Source organism: Artemia sp. Qi Xiang Cuo, chromosome 18, assembly GCF_049724085.1.
Source record: "Artemia sp. Qi Xiang Cuo chromosome 18, ASM4972408v1, whole genome shotgun sequence".
Classification (NCBI taxonomy): domain Eukaryota; kingdom Metazoa; phylum Arthropoda; class Branchiopoda; order Anostraca; family Artemiidae; genus Artemia; species Artemia sp. Qi Xiang Cuo.
Genome location: NC_142811.1, coordinates 41,925,985 through 41,949,574, shown reverse-complemented (window position 1 = coordinate 41,949,574; position 23,590 = coordinate 41,925,985). Strand labels below are relative to the sequence as shown.

At 36.9% G+C, this 23,590-nt stretch overlaps 1 protein-coding gene across 2 annotated transcripts in view; it reads right to left on the bottom strand.

Annotated features, from left to right (window-relative positions):
• LOC148941510 (discoidin domain-containing receptor 2-like) overlaps positions 1 to 23,590 on the bottom strand; it is a 215,233-nt gene that overhangs the window by 95,453 nt on the left and 96,190 nt on the right. For both annotated transcript variants that reach the window (XM_089104526.1, XM_089104528.1), the window contains exon 9: positions 6,777 to 6,887. In XM_089104526.1, the coding sequence (XP_088960652.1) occupies positions 6,777 to 6,887 (111 nt within the window). The remainder of the gene's footprint in view (positions 1 to 6,776; positions 6,888 to 23,590) is intronic.

Here is a 23,590-nt window from a genome sequence, read left to right as displayed (position 1 = left end):
CAGCCACCTTGTTGGAACGTGCTGAATGAAACTATTTTATGGGACGCCTTTTTTTTGGCATTCTCAAAAATCGTCGCATCGTGCAGCCCAGCCAAAGAAACAATGCCTCAAGAGGACAATAAAGTCGGATAACTCCTCGCCAAATTCCTGGAGTTTTTTTCATGAATGCGTTGTGGACAACAAGGATGTTACACGTTCCATTGTTCACAAGCTCTTTCAAAGATTTTTCTTCTTCAATGCATTTATTTGCGACCACGCCATTTTAATGACATTAGGCCCATCGCTACCTATCATTTTTTGTCTTCCAAGAGGTAAATATCTGCTCCCAATACATGCCATCAGTTTTTTTTACAATGTCCTCACCTGTTGCATGATCCGTGAAGGAAGTCCACCAGATGGCGGCTCAAAACTTGATCTCTTAAAGAGGATCAAAATTACACTTTAATCTGTAACTCTTTTATTCCTTTTCTGTTTCATAGCTTCGTCGTATTCAAGAACAAAGTGAACTTCACCTGCATCCTTCATAAGAATCTGTCTATAATGTGGGTGAAGTGCATCGGTTATATAGCATATGGCTTTCTTTGCACTCATTGACATCCTGGGCGGTGGCTTACCAAGGAACATTGCTTCAAAGGCATCAGTGATTCCGTAACATGAAGCTGCAGACATAGAGGATTGCAAGAAATTGAGTATCCAGATGATTTCTGCTTTGTACGCAGCATCTTTGTCACAAAACATCTCATGAGTTTTACTTCCATTGCTTGGTGATGGGTCTTCTGATTAGAACTGTTGCCTAGCATATCCACACAATAATAAGTGTAGCGGATTGAGGTGGATGACTTCCTGTTTCTTGTGCTCGTCCGACGAAGCATGCTGATTCAATGTGTATAAACTTTTGCGACAGCTAAAGTTTTCCCTGCATATTTCACAATAAAAATAAAACTCATCATCACCAATCCTACATCACTCGTTTGATCTTCCTGTCACTCCTGTCTTCTTTAGTCAACCAGGAGCGAAAAAATTTACAGTTCCTCATTGTCTTTCCTAAATTCACTTGGAAAACCTGAAATACAAGTAGGTCTAAATACAGCAGGACCAACACTGAGTAGAAGATTTTTGCCATTTGAATATTCCATCCGTGGTACTCTCCTCTTCTTTCTCAACTGGCTATTAGTTAATTAACTAACCTTTAGAGGGAAAGAATATATAATTTGTGCCATTGAAATGTAAGTCAATCCCAACAAATTCATACTGATATGGTTCATTTTATGAAGCTATAAAAAATTATCTATCATTGAACGTTATCACAGTTCAACCCCTCCATCCCACTCACCCTATATGCCAATGTTACTTTCTATCCTTGAACGGTACCCCAATGTGACCGATCCATTCCACCCGCCATACAGGCCAATTTTGTGCCGCTAATAGCTACCTATGTTTACAATAGTTAATAAGCACTTTGGCCATAGACAAAGTTCACACTGTTTTGATGCTTCTTTCTGAACCGCGACAGCGTAACCAAGATACCAGTAAAATCGGATATGTGAAGAAGCTATACTATCTAAAAAGGGTCTTTCAAATATACCATGCTCCAAAATAGGTAATTTTAGGAAATTTATGCATAAAAAGGGACTCGGAAGGGACTTCAGCCATAAAAGGGACTTTTAGGGACTGATTCCGAGCCCTGTATTGCGTACTATGCAGTATATACATATACTTGTATGCAACTGAATTAGCCTATCATAATACGGAATACAATATTGTGTTGTGAGAGCAACACTGTGGTTCTCCTGGTGCAGCTGTCTTGGATTCTGTGAAACTCGTAAGGGTCTATCCTCTGGAGTTTTTTTTTTCAAAAAGTTCAGAAATAACATTGAATTGATGTCATATATTTAAGTTGATATATTTAAATATTTTTAAAACGATAAATTTAAATTGGGCATACATTTTTCGCCTTTGGCCAAAACGGATGATTTTTCCTTGATCCTAAGCCCAGACTGTGGGGGCTGAAGTGGAGCTTTATAGTCTCTGTTGAGAAGACTGTTTAAAGTTGTTCCATTTTTGTTTCATTGAAGCATGCTTCTTCTTTGGAAAGCAAATGGAAAGCTCTGTTTCAGCAAGAAGGAATCAGTTTCAAATTGAAGCTGGACTAAAATCTATATGTGTTTAAAACGTGTAGCGATTTACTGGCTTCTTCACCGAAATATCATATAAGAAAGCATTCAGAAACCCCGAAAAATAGTCTTTTCCAAATGGCCTGAAAGTTCTGCCATCTGCTGTTACAACCTAGTCCTTTTTATTTTGGTTGAATCTCGTATTTCATTTTCTGTGTTTGGGACGGATATAGAGAGGAATGGTATCACATATGTCTTCTAGGCTAAATAGTTTTTTCATTGCTGAGGAAACTTGAGATTTTTTTGCTCCTTTCTTAGTAATGATTTAAGAAAGTTGCCTGGGGCAAGAAAATTAACTTCAAAGCTGTGGTAACCTACAGACATGAAAAAATTGGATGATGAGTAAATTCTAAAACAACCTAATTTCTTTTCCTTTACAAAACTAGGTTCTGGTACTATAAAAGTTTTTATAAGTTTTACTACTGATGACGGTCACTGTATATGTGACCGAAATATCTGGTATTTTTGTGAATTTCTATCACTGTTATCGTCATCACTGTCTATTAAAAGGATTTTATCTCTATTTGAACTTTTATTTATCGTAAAAGAAAGAGATAACTTGACTTGGCGTAAAAAAAGAGCTAAGCGAAACCTCCCGAACTGACAACTTTTAAGCAGAAACAAAGACATTTAGTATCTTATTGAAACCAAAAACTTGGAAAGAACATCAATCTGAGTGATTAGACCCACAAAATGGGCCCATGATCCCTCCTTACCTTATCCTCCCTCTCTCCAACAAACAGAAGGCAACTAGGCAGAGTTTTACACTAACATTGCTTAAATATCCGTTTCAAGACTGAATAATAGGAGATTTTCTCAATAATGGTAACGATGGACTAGACAGTATCTTGGAAAATGACGTTAATAGTTTCTTCTTAATGTGGAGGTTTTCCACACTTCCTAGACTATCCACACAATTCACTATTCTCCTTTCTTGACACCCCCCCCCCCCCCCCGAGAAATTCCTGAGCAGGTGCATACATTTAGACACAGTTCATTATTCCTAGGCTTCCATTAGTCAAGCAGTGTATCTGTACAGTACTAAAAAGTTTCTTGTCTTGATGTAAGTGACAAGTTTTCATGGGAGCTTCACTCATTTCTCAAGCTCATCGGGCTGATTCCGCGTAAAATGTTTTCTTAAAACACAACTTTTTTCAAAAAACAAGGCAAGCATATAAATAGGATTTTTGGAGGAAACAAAGAACTCAATATTTACTCTGATTTCAAATACGTAAAATTCATTCAGTTTGAAGTTAACCATGAAAACTTATGAGCGCAAGAAAATTTGGATAATTTATTCGTCAAGTCGATTAAACTGATATAGATAAAAAAACATATCTAAATATCTAAATTATTCGTTATATCGATTAAATTGATATAGATAAAAAAAATCAAGAAAAAATATCTTGATTTTCATATCTAACACTAGTATATTTTAATTTAATTCTGAGAAAAAAAAAAATGAAGTCTAGTTTGCTTGTTATATCATAGGAGGTACAGGTGCGTTATATATATACACGAAAGAAGTCAAGTTTGGTTAATACCAATGAAATAAAATAAAATAGGATGAAAATATAATAATTTGGATACAAATTTGGGCTATATATTTGCACATTAGGCGGCTGGGGGGTAAAGCATAGCATATATCAAATACATAACCTTGCCTAGGTTCCTTTACCCCGCCCCTAAACCCCAAAAAAACAACAGTTTAAATTTTGTAAACGCAATGAGAAATCACGCTTTGCAATCAATTTAGATAGCAAATACCCGTTTGACGGGTTTCCATGTATGGTTTCCTTGTACAGTCTATAGCGGTGGGTGAGATATAATCACTGTGTATATAATTAGGGTATTATATATACAGTGGATATAATGCACCAGTACCTCATAGGATATCTAATCTAAACATGACTTTATCGTCCATATTTCTTAACGGAAAATGCAGTTATGCAAATTGGGAGAGGGCCAGGGGGCATATTCCCCCTGAACTCCCCCACAAACATTTTAAAACACCTTTTTGGGGGGTATTTTCATGGAAATATTCGTTTTCCCGTTTAACCCCCCCCCCCCCTCTCCCGAATTTTCGTTAATTGACACAACAGGGCAAATATTTGGCCTTAAGCAACATTCTTCAGCAAAGTGACAAACAATAATCTTTTAAGACAGTCACTTTTTTGTTTGAAGTTACACATTACTGAGTAACTCTCTATAAAACCGAAGTAATTAAGAAAATTTATGGAAATAAAATGGTAATAGCGACTGAACAAAAAATGCATTAGACGGTATAGTTCATAATGTTCATTCAATAGCAATTTATGAGTCATTTGGCGAAGAGTAAATTACTTCTAATCATAAGGGAGAATATAAGTTCTGACATTATTTTTAAGCAAGCTATTCAACCACTAAGAGGGGATGAGAGGAAGCCAAATTATACTTGCTTCTATAACTTAGGTCGTATATAGCAATGGGGCCAAGAACCATTGCCAAATGACTGAAAAGGATATAACATGAATTATTTATATTGAAAGGGGCATTCAAAAGTTAGAAAACGAACGGTTCAAGTCAGGCACCTACACAGTAACCTATTTTGATGAGGGGCAAAATTTCGAAAGACCCCAAATTAGAAAAACTTCGATAAAAGGCGAAATGTGTGAGAAAAAAAATCGAAAAAATCATCCATCAAATGCTGTTAGTATTAGAAAATTTGATTGATTAAAGGAAAAGGGGGAAGTGTCCCCAAACGAGATGCCATCTTGAACAAAAATACACATGAGGTCTGAGAACCCCAAAGCAGAGATTTCCATTTAAAATAGTAGACTTTGGAGTTTAGGCACTACAGTGTACAGTCACTTTCAATTTGTTCACAAAAAAGAAATTCTTGGATCTCTTAATCTTATTTATTCTTTTTCAGTATTTGGTTTTGAAAAAAAATTATTTTTCAAAGATTTTATGAAAAAATTTTCTGGACCCTCCAGACTAAATTACGCAGCCTTTGTATTGAACTATACCACAAGAAGGACAAATCTTCATAAGAGGTTTCGCACCAGCACAATTTATATTATGGATCCACTCCAAATTTGAGTTGACAAATAACAACAACGAATTAAGAACAAATGATACAATCACTAATAAAATATGATAAATATAATGACAATAGCAATAATAATAACTGTCATTTAAATAATTATTATAATAATAACAACGCCAAAATAACTATTGGAATGGAATAACAATAATACAATTATAAAAAAGATAATGTAATAGCAATTAAAAGAACAGTTATTAAAAAACATAAAGATTAAATGATGGAAAGTTTATGTATAGTATCAGTGAAACAAAACTTAATATTACTTGGAAAGAAGATGTCTTGGAGGCTAAAGTTTTGAAGACACTATTTTCATTATGTTGATAGTGAGGTTAAAAATTTTCATCACGTCATGTCCCTTAAGCTACATCTAGATTTTAGTTTTTGATGGTCAGTTCAAAGCCAACATACTCTCGGCTTTTAATCATTAACAGACTTTCTATATCACTCAGTTGTCGGTAACAGTTGTCAGTGGGGGCATTCCAGGCTGTGATGCTGGGAGCCGTACAAGCTTTACATAAACTAGAAAACTTACTTAAAATTTACATCTACCGGGAACGATGTGAATTAACTACCACAACTACTACTAACAGCTCACAGCATTACCAAGCCGCTTTAGGCCACCACAGCTACTTGCGCTCCTCTTCTATCCTAACCTATTCAAAGCCCCCCTCTTTACACTGTCCCAGGAAGTTCCCATTTCCCTTAAATCTTTCTTTACAACATCCTCCCATCCCCACCATGGACGACCTGCTTTCCGTTTAGCCCTAGACGGTTGGCTAAAAAGGACAATCTTTGTCAATCTGTCATCCTTCATCCGCAGAATGTGCCCTATCCACATCAACCTTAATTTCATTATAGCCCTAGAAAGCGGGACTGAACCACACTGTTCGTATAGCCTACTGTTTGAAATACGGTCAGTCAGCCAGGTATCCAAAACAATCCGTAGAAATCTGCAAAACAACCCAAAACCTCTGGAAAACATCTAGCAAATCTTCCTCCGTTTTCCGGAGCGCCCATGCTTCAGAACCATATTTGACCACTGTCATCCCTGTAGCTTCCAATATTAAAATCTTGGTTCGCAGACTTATCGTCCTATTCTTCCAAACTCCTTTCAACTATGAAAAAACACCTAGAGCTTTGGCTTTTCTAACTGATATTCTTTTATGGGCATAATTTTCAATTGTATCCACCTCTGTTTCCCTCTAATAACATTTTCAATGTGTCTAAATCTGAGCAATATCGATGATGGTAATGTTGAGATTACCTTGACTAAAGATACCAGTTAACTACTTTTTGTAAAAGTTACTACAAAATTAAATTAAAAATTTCTTTTTTGTCGATCTAACCTTTGCGACAATGTCAGCTGGGAAAAAAAAAATCGTTTTAGCAACTTTTAGTTATTTTTCGTGGAACCTGGAATGCACCCACAGTCTCACTTGTCTATAATGTAAACAGGAGACATATAAATACTAAACTATCCTTATAAAAAAAAGTTCGTGAAAAATGAAGCTTACCGTTTTGAAACTGATCATCGTTTTCTGAGCTAAATTTGGCGTCAGACTCCTTATATTCAATTGCTGGATTACCATATTTGGCGTCTGCACTATAATTTCTAGCGGATGGCTCTGAAAATTTTTTTTATTAAGAAAAATTTTTCCAAAAAATAAGTTTTTCAAAGAAAAGTAAATAACTCCTTTAAACCAAAAATGAGCAAAAATAAAATAAAATAATCTACAAAGCGTTAAACTACCACAAATCAGGATCGATGAATAAATGAAACCCAAAACGAACAGAAATTACAATAAATAACCGAAACTCAAAACGAGCAGAAACTAACATGAGTAAGGCTCAAAACCCCTATGCCTTCCCAAGGACAGAACATAATTTGCACTTTACTGAAAAAAAAACAAAAAAAAAAACAAATGAATGTGCATTGTTAGTTTAATACACATATGGTAATATTTATTCCTTAAACTGTTAATAATATTCGATTTATTAAAGTTATAAAAGTGAAAACATTAAAAAATTTCTCAACAACATACACCCTTTTAAAAATCTAGACACAAATAGCATAGACAAAATAGTGTTTAATTTAGTTATATACCTCCTCTAGTTGACCTGAAAAATAAAACTTGATACCATTCACAAAAAAATATATTTATGTTCTTTGACAGCTTGGATACACTTAAACTCTTTTGATTTAGTTAAATTTTAAGAGCAGAAGTAGTTATAGAAGCAGCCCCAAAGATTGAACATAATACCCTCAGTCGTTCTTGGGTATTGGTAATCAGCATGCACACAGTGCTTTTTTATTTAATCTTAAGGCAACATTTAGTTTTTAAACATAATGGGAAAATTGCATACCTGTGGGGGGTTGACCTACGCAATAGTCCTAGAGATGCAGTTACAAGACCGTTAAGCTATGCTGAACAAAATGGCTTTCTTACATTTTGATTGGAGGTGTTTGGAAAATTATGAGCTAAAGAACAGGGCTGATTACCCTCCAATCACTTTTGACTCTTAAAAAGGGTACTAGAACTTTGAATTTCCAATCATATTAGCTCCTTTAAAATATCAATGATATTACTAGCCATAATATAGCAGCGCTGCCTATAATATTGCTTATATGTCCCTTTAATACTTGTATGCGTATGGTTTTTTAGTTTAAATAAAACTCCCCTAAATGCTTCAACTTAATGCCCTTAGTGCCATTAGCTACAGTAACCGTAGAAGTAGTTTCAAAAGTATTCACATAGTGTCTTCTGGCTAGTTCAAAACATGTCACAACTTACCCTGAAAGATCTAACTTAATAATGTAAGCCGTTATTATGAAATAGTTTTGTCACCATATTGACAATCTACATGATCATAGTTCGTTTTGATTTAGTTCACCATCCTCCTAAATATTTCTTGGAAGCTTCACCTTAATGCCCTTAGCTTGTGTAGTGGCAATAATTGTAGTAGCAGTAGTAGCATTAGTAGCAGTATGCACATAGCACCTTTTTTTCAACATCCCCTTCAACAGCTGATAATATTTTACCTTAATACCATCAACCAGTCCTGAAGCATTGCTGATACGTCCTCTTGACAACCAATGTGGGAATAGTGTGTTTCGATTTACTTCAATTAGTTACAATAGTTGCAATTAGTTAAATACACTTTCAATATTGCCCAAAATTCCCGCTTTAATACTACTACTACTACTAAGAACTCACCACAGCACCAAGTCGCCTGAGGCCAACACAGCTACGCACGCTCCTCCTCCATTCCAATCTATTCAAAGCCTCCCTTTTTACACCCTCCCACGAAGTTCCCATTTCTTTTAAATCTTTCTTTATGACGTCCTCCCGCCCCAGACGAGGACGACCTGCTTTCCGTTTAGCCCTAGACGGTTGGCCGAAAAGAACAATCTTCGGCAATCTGTCATCCTTTATCCGCACAACGTGCCATAGTCACCTTAACCTTTCTTTCATTATAGCCCTTGAGAGCGGTATTGAACCACATTTTTCGTACAGCCTATTTTTGAAATACGGTCAATCAGCCGGGTACCCAGAACAGTCCTTAAGCAATTTCTCTGGAAAACATCTAGTAAATCTTCATCCGCTTTTCGGAGCGCCCATGCTTCAGAGCCATATTTGACCACTGTCATCACTTTAGTTTCTAATATTCTAATCTTGGTTTGCAGAGTTATCTTCCAATTCTTTCCAAACTTTTTTAACTGTGAAAAAAAAACACCCTGAGCCTATTATTATTATTTACTAATAATACTACCAAGGTAAGTGAAGCTGCCAACCTGATCAATCTTTTCATTACCCAACGTCACCTTTTCATCTTCACTTAGTCCTAGTCTTAGTGACTTAGTGTTCTTAACATTAATTTTCAGACATATTCTAGCACCCTGAATTCACAAAACCTCTAGAAGTCCATTCATTTTGCTCACACTTTCATCTAGGATGCTTAAATCACGAGCGTAATCTAAATCCAGAAGACTTTGTCTCCCCCATTTGATTCCGTGGCCTCCCATTGCCTTTCCTGTGCTCCTTAAGACAAAGTCCATCAAAATAATCAATATAAAGGGGGATAGAACACAACCCTGCTTAACTCCTGATTAAAAAAAAAAAAAACAGCTGCTAACCTCATTTCCTACCTTAACCGCAGCAGTATTATTCTTGTACATAGCACTAACCACTTTAATGCATTTGTCTAGTATACCATATAAGGATAAATCCTTTAATAAAGCTCTTCTACCAAAAGAATCGAACACTTTCTCATAGTCTATAAAACTGAGGACCAAAAGTGTTTGATAATTCAGGCATTTCTCAATTATTTACCTAAGAGGGAAAATTGGGTCGACACATCCTCTAACCTTTCGAAAACCGTAGTGTTCTTCTCTTATAACTTTGTCTACAGTATTTCTAAGTCGAAAAAGTATCATATTACTAAGTAATTTACTACCTACAGAGACCAGACTAATGCCTCAATAATTACCACACTCACTTTTATCACCTTTCTTATGCAAGGGATTACTTAAGGTTTTCCCAAAATCGTTAGGTACTTCCCCTTTTCCAACAATCATATTCATAATCTTCAGTAACTTATTTCTAACCTCATAGCCATATTTAAGAAACTAATTTACCAACCTATCAGCATCTGCGGCCTTACTATTTTTTAATCCTTTTAGTACTATTGTTAATTATTCATCACAAAAAAAAAATTGCTTCAAAACCAAGGTATCACAAACTTTTTCATTTACCTTTAGATATTTTCCTGCAAGTTTATCTAGGCTTAGAAAATTATCAAAAAGTTCTGCCCATCCCTCTTTAATTCTTTCCTTATCGCTAATTGAGACCCCATTCCTATCTTTAACTGGGACAAATCCATATTAACTACCCCCTACCATTTTTTTGATATGCTAGAGCAGAATTTCACCCACGTACTGTATGGATGTGTCTTATAAATTCTCGGCACGTTTACCCATGGCTTCTATTTCCTGTACCCTTAGTTCGCATCTTGATGAGTATTGCGTTTTAATAATATTCACTCTTGTTTTTATATGATCAATAGCTCAGATAGTTCTCTTACAAGTCCTTTCTCCTTTCTATTAAACATAAAGCTTTTTCACTAATATTCTTAGCTGCAGTACTAGCTTTCTTCCCTAAGACACCTTTCTTTTCACGATTTTCTTTTTAAATTATTCCAAACATCTTCCCCATTATCAAATTTTAAACTCTGAAGTTTAGTATTCAACTGTTCCTGGAAAGTTTCTTAAATTCTCATCTTGGAGTCTACCAACATCATAACTTCCCGGGAGTAGTTACCCTTCCGAAATTTCAGCTTTATATTAAGCCTTGACACTACTAGATGGTGATCTTTACATTTAACATCAATAGCAACACTCCTATATACCTTAGTATCTTGTATTGATCCTGTCAGTCTTGGGTTTACTATAACATAATCAATAAGTTTTGCTGTCTTACCATCACGTGAATACCATGTTAACTTATGAACCAGTTTATGGCCAAACACCGTTTTGGTTATAACTAGATTGTTATACCTACAAAATTGCAAAAGTCTGTATCCATTACTTTTTTTCTTTTCCTACACCAAATTTACCAAGGGTAGGATACCATCCATTCCTATTTCTACCAAACTGGGCGTTAAAATATCCTAGTAAAAACATCATATTTGTGCCTGGGACTTTGTCTATTTGCTCCTGTAACTGTAAGTAAAATTCATCTGAGTCACTAGTATTTCCGTCAGTCGGTTCTACAGGGGCATATACTACTATAACTAATACCCTGAACTTTTTAGTCATAAAATGAGGAATTAGTATTCTATTATTAATACCTTCCCAGCCTAAACAAGACTTAGCAGCTTCCTTAATCGTCATGAGCCCTACTTCCTGTCTATGTACCCCATCCTTCCTGCCTGAGTAAAAAAATTCTAGATAACCTAATTTCATGCTACCTACCCCTGGGAAGGAAACTCCTAATAAGTTTTTGAAACTCCTAATAAGTTCAGTTCGAATCGTCTGAATTCGTCAGTCAAAATGTCGATGGTCATTTTTTAACGTCGTAACATTCCAAGTTCTGCCTTAATATCCTTTTATTTATCAATAGTAGTAGTAGCACGAGTAGTTATAGTATTAGCAGTAGGAGTAGAGTTAAGAGTAGTAGTCTTAGCTTGAGCAGGAGCAGTAGTAGTAGCAATAACAATAATAGTAGCACTAGTAGTAGTTGTAGGAGTAAAAGCAATAGTATTATGATGCAAATATTGTCTTTTGGTTGGTTCGACATCCCCTGCAACAATCGTTGTAAGTTTTAAGTTCTCCCATGAAACTGTTCCTAAGATATTGCTCATTTGCCCTTATGACAACCTGCGTACGGATAGCAGGTTGTCATCAGTACAACATAAATTTGCAGAAATATTCTCTGAAAATTTCACCTTCATGCCCTTAGGTATAGTTGTAATAGTAGTCAATGTAGTAGTATAACTACTCAACATAATACAAAATGGTATTGCTGATTTGCTCTCTTGATAACCCGTATATTCAAACACTTCTTGAAATTTTTATCTTAATGCTCTTAACCTTACAAGCAGTTGCGACAGAACCAGTAATTGGAGCAATAGTAATAGCAGCAGTAGAACTAGCAAATGTTGCAGTACCAGCAGTATTAGTAGTAGTCTGCACATATTGTCTTTTGGTCAATTGACCTTCCCTTTAAGCATTCTCTGAGAATTTCAACTTAATGGCCAAATCAATTCTGTAGATATGCTATTTTGACAATCTAAATGCACATATTGTCTTTTGTTAGCTCGAATTTGACATCAATATTCTCTCAAATTTTGCCTTCATAGACTTAGCCTTAATAGTAGTATTATCGCAGTAGTTTCGGTGGTAGTAAAAGTAGTTGCAGTGTTAGTGATGTAGTAGTAGTAGTAGTAGCAGTAGTAGCAGCAGTATAATAACGGTAGTAGCATGTGCATATTGCCATTTGGTCAGTTAAACCTCGCTTTCATGATGCCCCGGAAGTTCCACCTTGACACGTTAAGCCGTTCCAAAAATATTGTTGATGTGCGCTTTTGACACCCTTTCACCTTAATGCTCTAAGCTTTGTAAGTTGTTACTACTGAAATAGTAGTTGGAGTAGCTTAGTAGCAGTAGTAGTATAAGCAAAAGTAGCAGTGGTATTAGTGTTAGCAGTGACATGCATATATTACCTCGTTGTCTATTTATCTTCCCCTTTAAGTATTATCCGAAAGTTTTAACTTAATTTTCCAAATCAATTCTTTAGGTACACCCTTTTGACAATTTGCATGCGCTTAGTGTGTTTTGATTTAGTTCAAACTCCCCCTCCATGTTCTGTCAACTTTTCACCTTCATACGTGTAGCCCTAATTGTACTAGTATCATAGTAGTAGTGGTGGTAGTAGGAACAGTAGTAGCAGTAATAATGTATATTTATTGGTAGTAACAGTAGTAGCAGCAGTATTAATAGCAGTAGCAGCAAGTTCATTTTGCCTTTTGGTTAACTGAAGATCCAACACATGATGCCCCTGAAGTTTCCTCTTGATATGATAAGCCGTTCCAAAAATATTTCTGATACGCTCGTATCAGCAAATCTATATACACATAGTATGTTTTGATTTAGTTCAACTTTTTCCTCAACGTTTCCTTAGATGTTTTTTTTTCAGCCTTAGTAGTATTTGCCACAGAAGTAGTAGTTGTAGTGTTAGTTGTGGTAGTAGTAATAGTACTTGTGGTAGCAGTAGAAGCAGCAGTGGTTGTATAGTAGTAGCATGCAAACATTGCCCTTATCATTTTCTGAAAATCCCAAATTAATATACTCAGTGATTCTTGAGCTAAACCCTTTTGACAAATATACATTATGATTATGATTTAGTTCAACATTCACTGAAAGACTCATCTTAATGCCCTTCGTATTTTGGCAAAGTAGACGTCAAACATGCATACCTTTACATACATTCCATAAGAACCTTGTATGCCCCCAGGGCATAGCTTAAAGCCCTTGCCCCAGGGCTCTGGGGGTTGTGCCAACCCTGGAGGCATTGTTATATGTTCTTTGGACCATTTTGAACAAAATTGCCATCGCATAATTTCAATCAGATGCGTTTGGTCAAAAGAAAGGTAGTTGGAGAGGGGGGGGCTAGTTGACCTCCATCACTGTTAACTCTTAAAAGGGAACTAGAACTTCCAATTTCAACCAAATAAACCACCTCTAAAACCATCGCTTCCATAAGAACCTTAAATGCCCCCACAGCATAACTTAAACCCCTCGCCCCCAGGCTTTGGCGGTTCACATCTCCCTCAAAAGCCTTTTTATATTATATTTGGACTAGTTTAAATAAAATGACGGTTTCAACGTATCTTTTGGACACATCTGAGGAAAACTCGATGTGTTTGTGTGTGGGGGAGGGGGGGGGGGGGTCAGTAGCAACGCTCTGATCACTTTGACTCCTAAAAAGGGCACTATAACTTCCAATTTCAAACCAAATGAGCCCTATCTGAAGTTTATATGACCACCCATTCCATAAAAACCTTATAGGCCCCCAGGGCATGACTCACAGCCCTATCCCCAGGGCACTAGGGGGTTGTGTCAACCCTACAGGCATTGCTATATGTCCTCTGGACTATTTTGATCAAAATCGCTATCTCACAATTTTAATCAGATTCGTTTGCTGAAGAGAGGTAGTCCGGGGGGGGGAGGTGATCTAGCTGCCCTCCATCCCTTTTGACGCTTAAAAGGGAATTAGAATTTCTAATTTTCAACCATATGAGCCTCCTCTAAAGTTTATGCAACCATCCCTTCCGTAGAAACCTTAAATGCCCCGGGGCATAAGTTACAACCCTTGCCCCCAGGCTCTGGGGGTTCGTTTCAACCCCAAAAGCCTTGTTATATGATGTTGGACTAATTTGAATAAAATGGTTATCTCAAATTTTCTACTAGATGCATTTCGGGACAATGCGACATGTGGGTGTGTGTGGGCGGGGGGGGGGGTAGCTGTCCTCTGATCACTTTGACTCTTAAAAAGGGCAATGGAGCTTCTGATTACCAGTCCAAGGAGCCCCCTTCGAAGTTTATACGACCATGTTTTCTATAAAACCTTATATACCCTCAGGGCATAACTTACAACCCTTGCCCCTGGGGCTGTGTGGGATGGGGTTTCATCCTCAAAGACAGAATTTCCAGACCTTTCAACTACGTAGAACAAATAGCTATATCAAGATTTTGATCGAAAGGGTTTTGAGGAAATGATGGCCGTGGTGGGGGGGGGGGGTAGCATTTACCCTTTGATAACTTTTGTCTATTAAAAAGGGCACTAGCCGTCTAAATTTACAAAAAAATGAGTCCTTTTTGAGGTTTCTACGACAACGCTTTCTATAAAACCTTATATGGCCCTAGGGCATAGCTTACAATCCTTGCCCTAAAGGTTGTGGGGTGGGTTGTCATCCTCAAAGACATATTTTTCAGACCTTCCAACTACGTTGAGCAAAATGGCTATGTCAAAATTTTGATCGGAAGTATTTAAGGAAATGATAGCCGTGGGGGGGGGGGCATTTGGCCTCCGATCAAATTCGACTATTAAAAAAGGCACTAATATCTTCTAGTAGGCGTCATTTTTACTACCTTTATTAGAGACATTAACTATGCAATTTCTGGGAACCCAGATTGAATATTTTTACACAACCTGACTGAATCACAATGATTGATCAGGCTTCGTAAAAGTATTCGTAAGAGCATGCAGATTCCTGAACTGATGTTAATGATTTGGCTAGTGTATAGGCTGCAGCAGAATAAAAGCGTTAAATGTCATAACTGCAGAATCTTTCAAAAACGGAATTAGCAGCAAAAGCCGTGAATAATTCCTTTTTTCTTAGACTTCTGGAAAAAAATCGCCACTATACTTGTTTTGTCCAGAAAAAATTTCCCCGTAACAAAACATTAACCGCCTTTGCAGCCATAAAGGCTGATTGATTGGTCCCATTTCGGAGCTATATGTTGCAGTTAAGAGGGAGGAAGTAGTGTTACCACTCTTTTATAGAAAAATCAATTATTTTACCGACAATAAAGCAGCTAGACGACACAAATTTGTATCTCAAAATAAAGTTTTGGGCATTTTACGCCTCGAGTAACATGGTTTTATTACCCAAAAATTATTGCCCTGGGTAACGGGTGCACTGCAAACCACTTTAATATTTATTACGCTAAAAAAAAAATTACAAATGAGAGTAAAGAATGACACTAAAATGAAATTGAAGGCTGCTCCCTCCTCAACCCCCCTTTTTCACTAAAATTTGATTATGCTTAACTGAAAACATATCTCAGAGCAACATAAATGGCAAATGGATGATGGCAGGATTTTTTTCGATTGCCTTTGAAAAAATTTGAATTTGAAAACCTTACGGTTTAAAGCAAATGCGCATAAATATAATCTATTCCATTCTTGAGACATTGTGAAAATTACCTTTTATCCCATTCCAATAGCCCTTGTGTTTGAGTATCCGTTCTCAAAAAATTGAAGGCAAAAATTCACACTTAAAGGCAGGGGTGTCCCGAGGCTTGTTTTATTCGGGGGGCAATCTTCGTAAATTTTACCGAATCGCTACCTGATTTATGCCGAATTTTCTGCAGAAATCAAGAATTTTGCTAAATTTCGGCCGATTTTGCAAAATTACTGCTGAAATTTTCGCATTCGGTGAAAATTTTACTGAATACCAAAAATGCTGGGGTGGCGGTGCGCCCCTCCCCCCCCCCTTTTTTGGGAGGCCCCTGTTTAAACGGCAAATAGATGGGGGTTGAGGAAGGGTTAGCTCCCTCACATAGAGAATAATTTCTGCCCGTTTTAAATTCTACTGTCACTCTTTACTATCATTTGAGAAAAACTTTCTTTTTAATTTTTATTTATGTTTGATTTAACAAAATAAATAGGGTTATGTCCTTTCTTAGAGTTTGTTACAAGGGACTGTCCGAAAATTGATTAACAGAATATTTTTCGACAATTTTTACTTTGTCAGAGTTTCATTTTTGACATCCTAGGTCCATAAATCAATTTCTTTTTTCCCTAAGGATAAACCTAAGAGTCAAAACAGAACATCTGAGCTGAATCAAGACATTCATGGTAATGAGCTGTAAATAAAGAATATCTGAAACTTAAAAAAAAACAAAATTTGAAAAAGAATATACCTATCATGCTGATTCCAATATGTACAATTTATTAAGTTTAAACTTGCCAAAGAAAATTGGTACAATTTAACAAAAAGGAGGGAATGCTCTCAAAGAGAGTTCTCATCTTGAAGAAAAATGCACAGTAAATTTCAGCACGTCCGAGAGTCCTCAGCAGAGGTTTCAAGTCTCTATCTACGAAAATGTAGAACTTAGTGTTTTTTTTTGTTTTGTTTTTTTTACAGGAAGGATGATCACTGATTGGATTCGTCTTTATTTGCGTCTTTATTTCCAAAGATGTTCGTGTCAAACCACTGTTTGCAAAATGTCGCGAGGGACCTCATATGAATGAAAAATAAAAGCTGAAGCGTTCTATTTAAGAAAAAAAAAAATCCGTCATGAGCGCCGGCAAGGAGGGCAGGGGGTTCATGGCCCCCCTGAAAATTCAGGACTATAAAGTAATTATAAGGAAACCAAAGGAAAGAAAGCAGAATAGGGAAAAACCATGGAAAAAATGTTTGTTACCCCTTTGTTGGCTAATTGCCAATTGATTTCGACCCCTAATAAGGAAAACATAAGTTCTGATTTGTAACCGAGTAACCTTTGGCAAGTTTTCCGCAAAAAATTTTTCTACGTGATTTAGTTAGAAAAAAAAAAAGAAAAAACAAAAATTCTTCATAGTAATGAATGGTAAGTAAATAACGATCCTTGTCAATAACGAAAGCATAAGAGCTTAACTATTGATATCATTCAGTCAAAGAATCAACTTTTTACGGTGATCTTAAATATGTATTTGTTTATTAGTAATTAGTAAAGTTATTAGAACACAAGAAAGATCGTATAATTATAGAAAACACAAGGAAAACAACTTAATAAGGGGCAATTTCGGTAAAAATATGCCGTCAACGTCTACTTGCGTTGCAAGAGTACCCATGACCTGATATATGAAGCCACTATAATGAGAAATGTTTCCCCGGAACGGATACGTTTTTTTTTCTTATCATTTTTTTTTGTTTTTTTTTGTGATTGTATTTATCCATTTTTCACTTTGAATAAGATTTAATTTTTTACAGTTATGAAGTATGAAGGTGTCAAATATACTGGCTTTTGGCATTCAAAATTAAATATATTGAATTAAAAAAAAAATATTTGATTTTCTTAATCTTAGTTTTGATGTTTTACTTTGAACAAACTATTTTGATAATACGTTACTTTTTGCAAACAATGAGTCAAATGGCATTAATTATCTTGGTGTTTGATAACCAAGTTCAAAACTGTCAATATTCTTAAAAAAAAATCCATCCAACTCTTCGGCATTGCTCAACAAAACTTATTGCTGGGAGTTTGTATCTTGGTTTTTGTAAGAAGGCTATTGCTTTCTGTATTTTTTTGTAACTACTGACTTGTTTTTTGCATTTTTAAATACTTCTACTTTAATTGGCATACTTCTTCCACTTCCTTTAGAAAATTGTTTGTCTCTAATCTTCATTAAATAAAGGAAATAAAACAAGTTTCTTCAACTAAAAGTAAGGAGCAGCATTAAAACCTAAAACGAACAGAAACTATTACGTATATGAAAGCGGTTGCCTTCCTCCTCAACACCTCGCTCTTCAAGCTACAGTTTTTTGGCACTTTAAAAAAAGCTACTTATTATTCTAATTAAACAACCCTTGTTTTTGGGAATAGTTTTTAAAAAATTGGGATAAAATTTAAACTTTGGCACAGAGAGCGAGATGTTGAAGAGGGCCCCCCCTCATCTGTGTAATAATTCCTGTCTGTTTTAAGTTTTAATGTTGCTCCTTACTTTCAGCTGAAAAAACTTGTTTTTTTTATTTCTGATCATTTTTTAAATAACGCCAGGATACCTGGCTCCCCCTCCATGGAAAAATCCCCCTTTCCTTATAAATATCCTCTGGAAAATTCAATCCTGACGAAGATTTACCCCGGATAATTACTCTTAACCTCTCCACGCGTAAAATTAAATCGGCAAAGACAAAGCAAGACATATAAAGAAATTATGTATATGAATTCTGGCAAATACACTGAGCGTAAAATTACTTCTTAAAATTTCACCCCCTGGAAACTATCCTCTCCATTGAAAATTATCCCAGCAGAAAATTCGTCCTCTCCTCCCCAGCCGAAAAATGTATACATACTTTCCAATAACAAATAAAATAAAGGACAATTTTTATAACTTAAAAACCTCTTCCCAGAGGCTGTAGGGATCATTTTATCTCCAAAGACATAGTTATCGGGCCTTTCAAGTATGCTGAAGAAAAATGCTATCTCAAAATTTTGATCAGACGATTTTGGGACAAACGTGATATGGGAGGGGGCGTAGTTGCCCTCCAATTTCCAAGAACTTTTCATTTCCATGAAAATGAGCCCTATCTCGACGTTCTAGGTTCACTGGGTCGATATGATCACCTCTGGGGGAAAAAAACAACAACAACAAAAACAAATAAACACGCATCCGTGATTTATCTTCTGGTAAGAATTACAAAATTCCACATTTTTGCAGATATGAGCTTGAAACATCTACCGTAGGGTTCTTTGATACACTGAATCTGATGGCGTTATTTTCATTAAAATTTTATGACTTCAAGGGGGTCTTTTCCCCTTTTTCCGAAAATCAGACAGATTTTCTCAGGCTCGTAGCTTTTGATGGGTAAGCCTAAACTTAATGAAAATAATATAGGGGGAATCTGCATTATAAGCCAATTCCTTTGATATTTCTATTGGTATCAAGATTCCGTTTTTAAGAGTTTTGGTCACTATTGAGCAAGTTCGCAGTAAGTAAGTTACACTTTATTACCACGAACTGTTAGATTACCCATCAAAATCCAAACAGAGATCATTGAAATGTTGATCGTTTTTTTTATGTTGCTAAAAGTATTGTATTCATAAAACTTTAAAGTTTTATGAAATGTAATTTAACAAATAGAAAAGGTTTTTCAACTAAAGTAAGGAGCAAGTTTAAAACTTAAAACAAATATAAATCACTCTGCATATAAGGGGGACTGCCCCTTTTTTACACCTTGCTCATTAAAAAAATGTTTTTTAGTGCTTTGAAAAATATCTTTTTTTTTCAATTGCAAATATTCTTAAAAAATTTGGGAAAAAGCCAAACTTCACAGTAAGGAGTAAGGAGCTAAAGAAACAAATGTCCACCTCATGCAAATGGTGTCACGTTCAAATAGCTTCTAAATATTCGCCTTCCTTTCATATGAATAGCTCTTTTTTTGTTTAATTTATTATGGCTTTCAAATATATCCCGGGCTAAACAAAGAAATAATTTAAGGTATAATTTAAGATATAAAACCGGTCCCTTAAATCCTGGTTAATTGCTTTTAAAATGTGTAAATCAATAATTACACGTTGATTAGTACCTTCTACGTTTAAATTTGCAATTTCAATTTTGGATAAAATTTGAATACACTTAAAAAATTGGCGATGAACAATAACTTCGGTAAAAAGTCATTGTTAATATTATTACTAAAGAATTTTGGTTGGATGAAAAGAAGGATTATTGTTTGAATAGATGGAAATTCTGTATAGTACAGGAATAATAAGGTTTGACCAGGAACAAATTGATAAAGTAATGCTTTCTTCACTATCCAGACCAGAAAAAATCGCGGAACAACATATTCAAAATCGCCATCTCTAACTAGTTGTGAAATTTTTTTTTTTTTTTTTTGCCGTTTTTGCTTATTATTTTATTTTTTTTGGAAAAAAATGAAATATCACGAAACTGGTGTTTGATATGTCTTTCTGTATCAGATTTAAAAGCTGAAACGATATCTGATGTTAGTTTCTCCTAAATGTCAAAAAAAGAATCAGAAATACTCTGTTTTTGAACAAAATGAACAAATTTTAACTTTTCAGGTAAAAAAAAAACAAGCGTTTGATAGAAGTTTCTAGATCAGTTTTGAGTTGACAGACTAGGTTTTTTGAGATACTTCAAGATCTTTTTAATACCCATCCTCCCCACCCTTCCCCAAAAACCTTACTCTTCGCAGGTATTTGAGATCAAAATCAATTCACCTTCATCACTATAAAAATCGACGTGGTAAAAATTATGTGTAATAAAACGTAAGAAAATTGCACATTTGATTGATCAAAGGAACAAAAATCACTGGGAAAATTAAATCACAGGCTTAAAGCTAATCCTCAGAAAATTCATCTTCTTGACACTTCGCGGTGTTGCACGAAACTCCTCTACATACTCAACAAGCTATGGTGCATTCCAGGCCAAATTTCTTGCAGGAGCATCTTTCACTGTCGCAACCATTAGCTCTGAAAGAATACTTTACTGTCTTTAGAAGATGAGGAGGAGCAGCGGGGAGATCCGTCATTTTTAGCTCTAAAACTTCGTTGCCTTGAAGATTCCATCCCCAGCTTAGAGGGTCAACCGTGTTCCCTAGCCAAATTTTGACCTGGCTGTAGACTCGGAACGAATGATACTTCGCTGCCATCATAGTCGGAGGCAGCTCTTGTGGGTGTTCGAATGAGGTGGCAGCATTGACTTTCCTCTGGAAAACTTGGTTCCTGGAAGTGTCAAGACTTGGCATATCCTGGCAGTTGCAGAGTATCAGCAAAGCTTTCTCTCCAGCCACAGCTATCTCATCATGAGATACAGATTTTTTGGTAAACAGGGTACCGGCGTCTCTGAAACTCGAGCTGGATAACTAACTGAAGAGCTTTTCCTTTTCTGATACCATAAAGGTGCGATGTGGTGTCGCAACCCAGTATGGCGTGACAGAAGGGCATCAGCTGGCAAACTTCTGATCCTAGCTTGTCTTTTATCTGACAAACATCCCAAGCTGAGCATTCACTTCCGAATTTCGCTTCCGGCGAGAAGTAAACTCGATTTGAACTCGTGTTTACATGACAGATGAGGAGGACGAGAATATCCGTGTCATCAGCAACCACAATGGAGTTGCTGTGGAGTGCAGTTTCCGAAGCCTTCTTCACTATGTCTAGATCAGCATCTCCTTCAGAGTGGTATACATCGCAACCGCTGGCTACCAGAGCGTTTCCAAGAATCTTCATAAAACGCGATTTGTTCTCCTTGCCTGAAAGAAACTCCTTTTTCTTCATGCAAAGATTCAAGTCTTAGGTAAATAACACTTTGCGGCCAACAGATCCAGCTTGACGCAAATGGGTCGCACCTTTGATTGACGGACCGCCGTCGTATCCGTCGAAGACGACACCTGCACGGGGATACTTTTTTTTGACGTAATGAATGTGGGAAGACATGATGGCCTTGTATGTGGAAGCGACCTTCCATGGGATCCGATGGAGCAGGGCGCCCCCGTCTAAGATGAAGCTGGTAATTCCCACCGGTCTTGGGGACTGAGCATCAAACCCACATGACTGATAGACTGCTTTTGCTAGATCCGGCTTGTTAGCCTTTCGCATGAATCCGTTTCTTTCGAAAAGAGTAGGAGGAATGGTACAGAGCTCAAACTTGAAATAATCTTCCTTGAGACTAGACCTCTGGGCAACGATAATGAACCCTTGAAAAGGTAGTGCCAGATCGATGTGTGCCACCTCAGAAGAGCCCGACTTTTTTGTGGTCATCAGAGTCACTGGGTCTTTCTTTTTGAAGACGTGTTCCTTCAAGGTCTTTTCTGACATCTTGTCTAAGATTTTCTTCTCAGCTGATTCGGCCTCGTCAAAATTCACGCCTGGAGATGCAGTTACTCCATTTGCAACGTTTCTCAGTTGTACATTGCCTTTGAATGGGGCTGACACTTCGAAGAAATTTACCAACTTCGCGGTATCTTCACAGTCACGGTTTTTTTCTGTTCAGACTCAAGTTGCGATGCTGCTTGCTTGTAGAGTAGCCCAAATTCGTCAGGTTCTGCATCAGCAGATTAACCTCAAGACACACCGGCCTCGATAAGACCCAAATTGCTCTCTGTTCTTCAGTCATGCCAGCACCACCAGTGGGTCCTCCCGATGTCCTTAGGCTTCGCATGTACTCTTGTTCAATAACTAAGTCTGCTGAGAGGCCGGCCCAGCGCCGCTCTGACTTCTAATCGTGTGTCCTTGCTCACTGAAAATCTGACTCATTTTTGGGTGACGACTGGGAAGGTTAGTCATCTCTTGGATGTACAACCAGATAGATTTCACGTAAAGGTTGTGCCCAGATGTGGCTAGGTAGGAAAGCATTTCTGCTGCAACCGGCAAATGCAGGTCCCATAGACCCAGTCTCTCGGGACTTATAAACTTGAGAAGCCTTCCAACCATGTCAAGGTACTGCAGCCAGAGTTTTGCTGTTCAGTGATCTCGTAGGTCTTCAATCTTCTGTTTGATAATACTTTCTAGTAGTCCGAGCTCTGGTGCTTCGTCAAGGTCTCTGGGGGACATTTTTCCCTCAAGGATGTCGTTGAAGAGTTTCTCAAGGTCGAAAGTATCCAAAGTTCCCACATTTTGTCCTAAAAGATGAGCGTAGAGAGCTGAGTTCACGAGAATGTGAGCTCTAGAAATCACTTTTCCAGAGAGTATATGTGGTACCGTTGCCGGTGCGTATACTATTTCCAAGATTTCTTTGAACCCACTGTCTTGCATCAGGTGCCCTATGCATCCGACGAGGCTCATCATCAAGTGAAAGCCTCCGAGTTTGATGATAACATTGTCCAGCTCATTTGACACGTCGGACTTGATAATCTTCATTGCCTTCCACCAAAGTGGCTGATCGAATTTGACGACTGGCGTAAATCCGTATTTCCTCCTCTGACAAGCAATGAAGCACAGGGTTGAGTATAGACATGACTCATTGCTAGAAGGCAGATCGATCATGGGCAAAAAAATAATACTTGCCTTGTCGCAAGGGGTTTGTGCAGCTTCGTCCAGCGAGTGCGAGAAAATCGATTGCATAAAACCATTCCAGTTAGGTCTTGGTCTCTTGAAAAACCACGATGACAACCAGAGCTGGTCAAGGAATGCGAATGGATCATTCACAATGGTCTGTGATATTTTCTCGTACCGAATCTGAGAAAGCACCGCTTCACTTATCCGAAAAGGGTAAATAGGGACTCGACCTTTGAGCGTCACGGCGTCTAGAGAAACAATCCCTCTTGGGATTGGTGCCACTCTGTTTTTCAGAGGGGGAGTGACATATGCTAGAATTGCCAT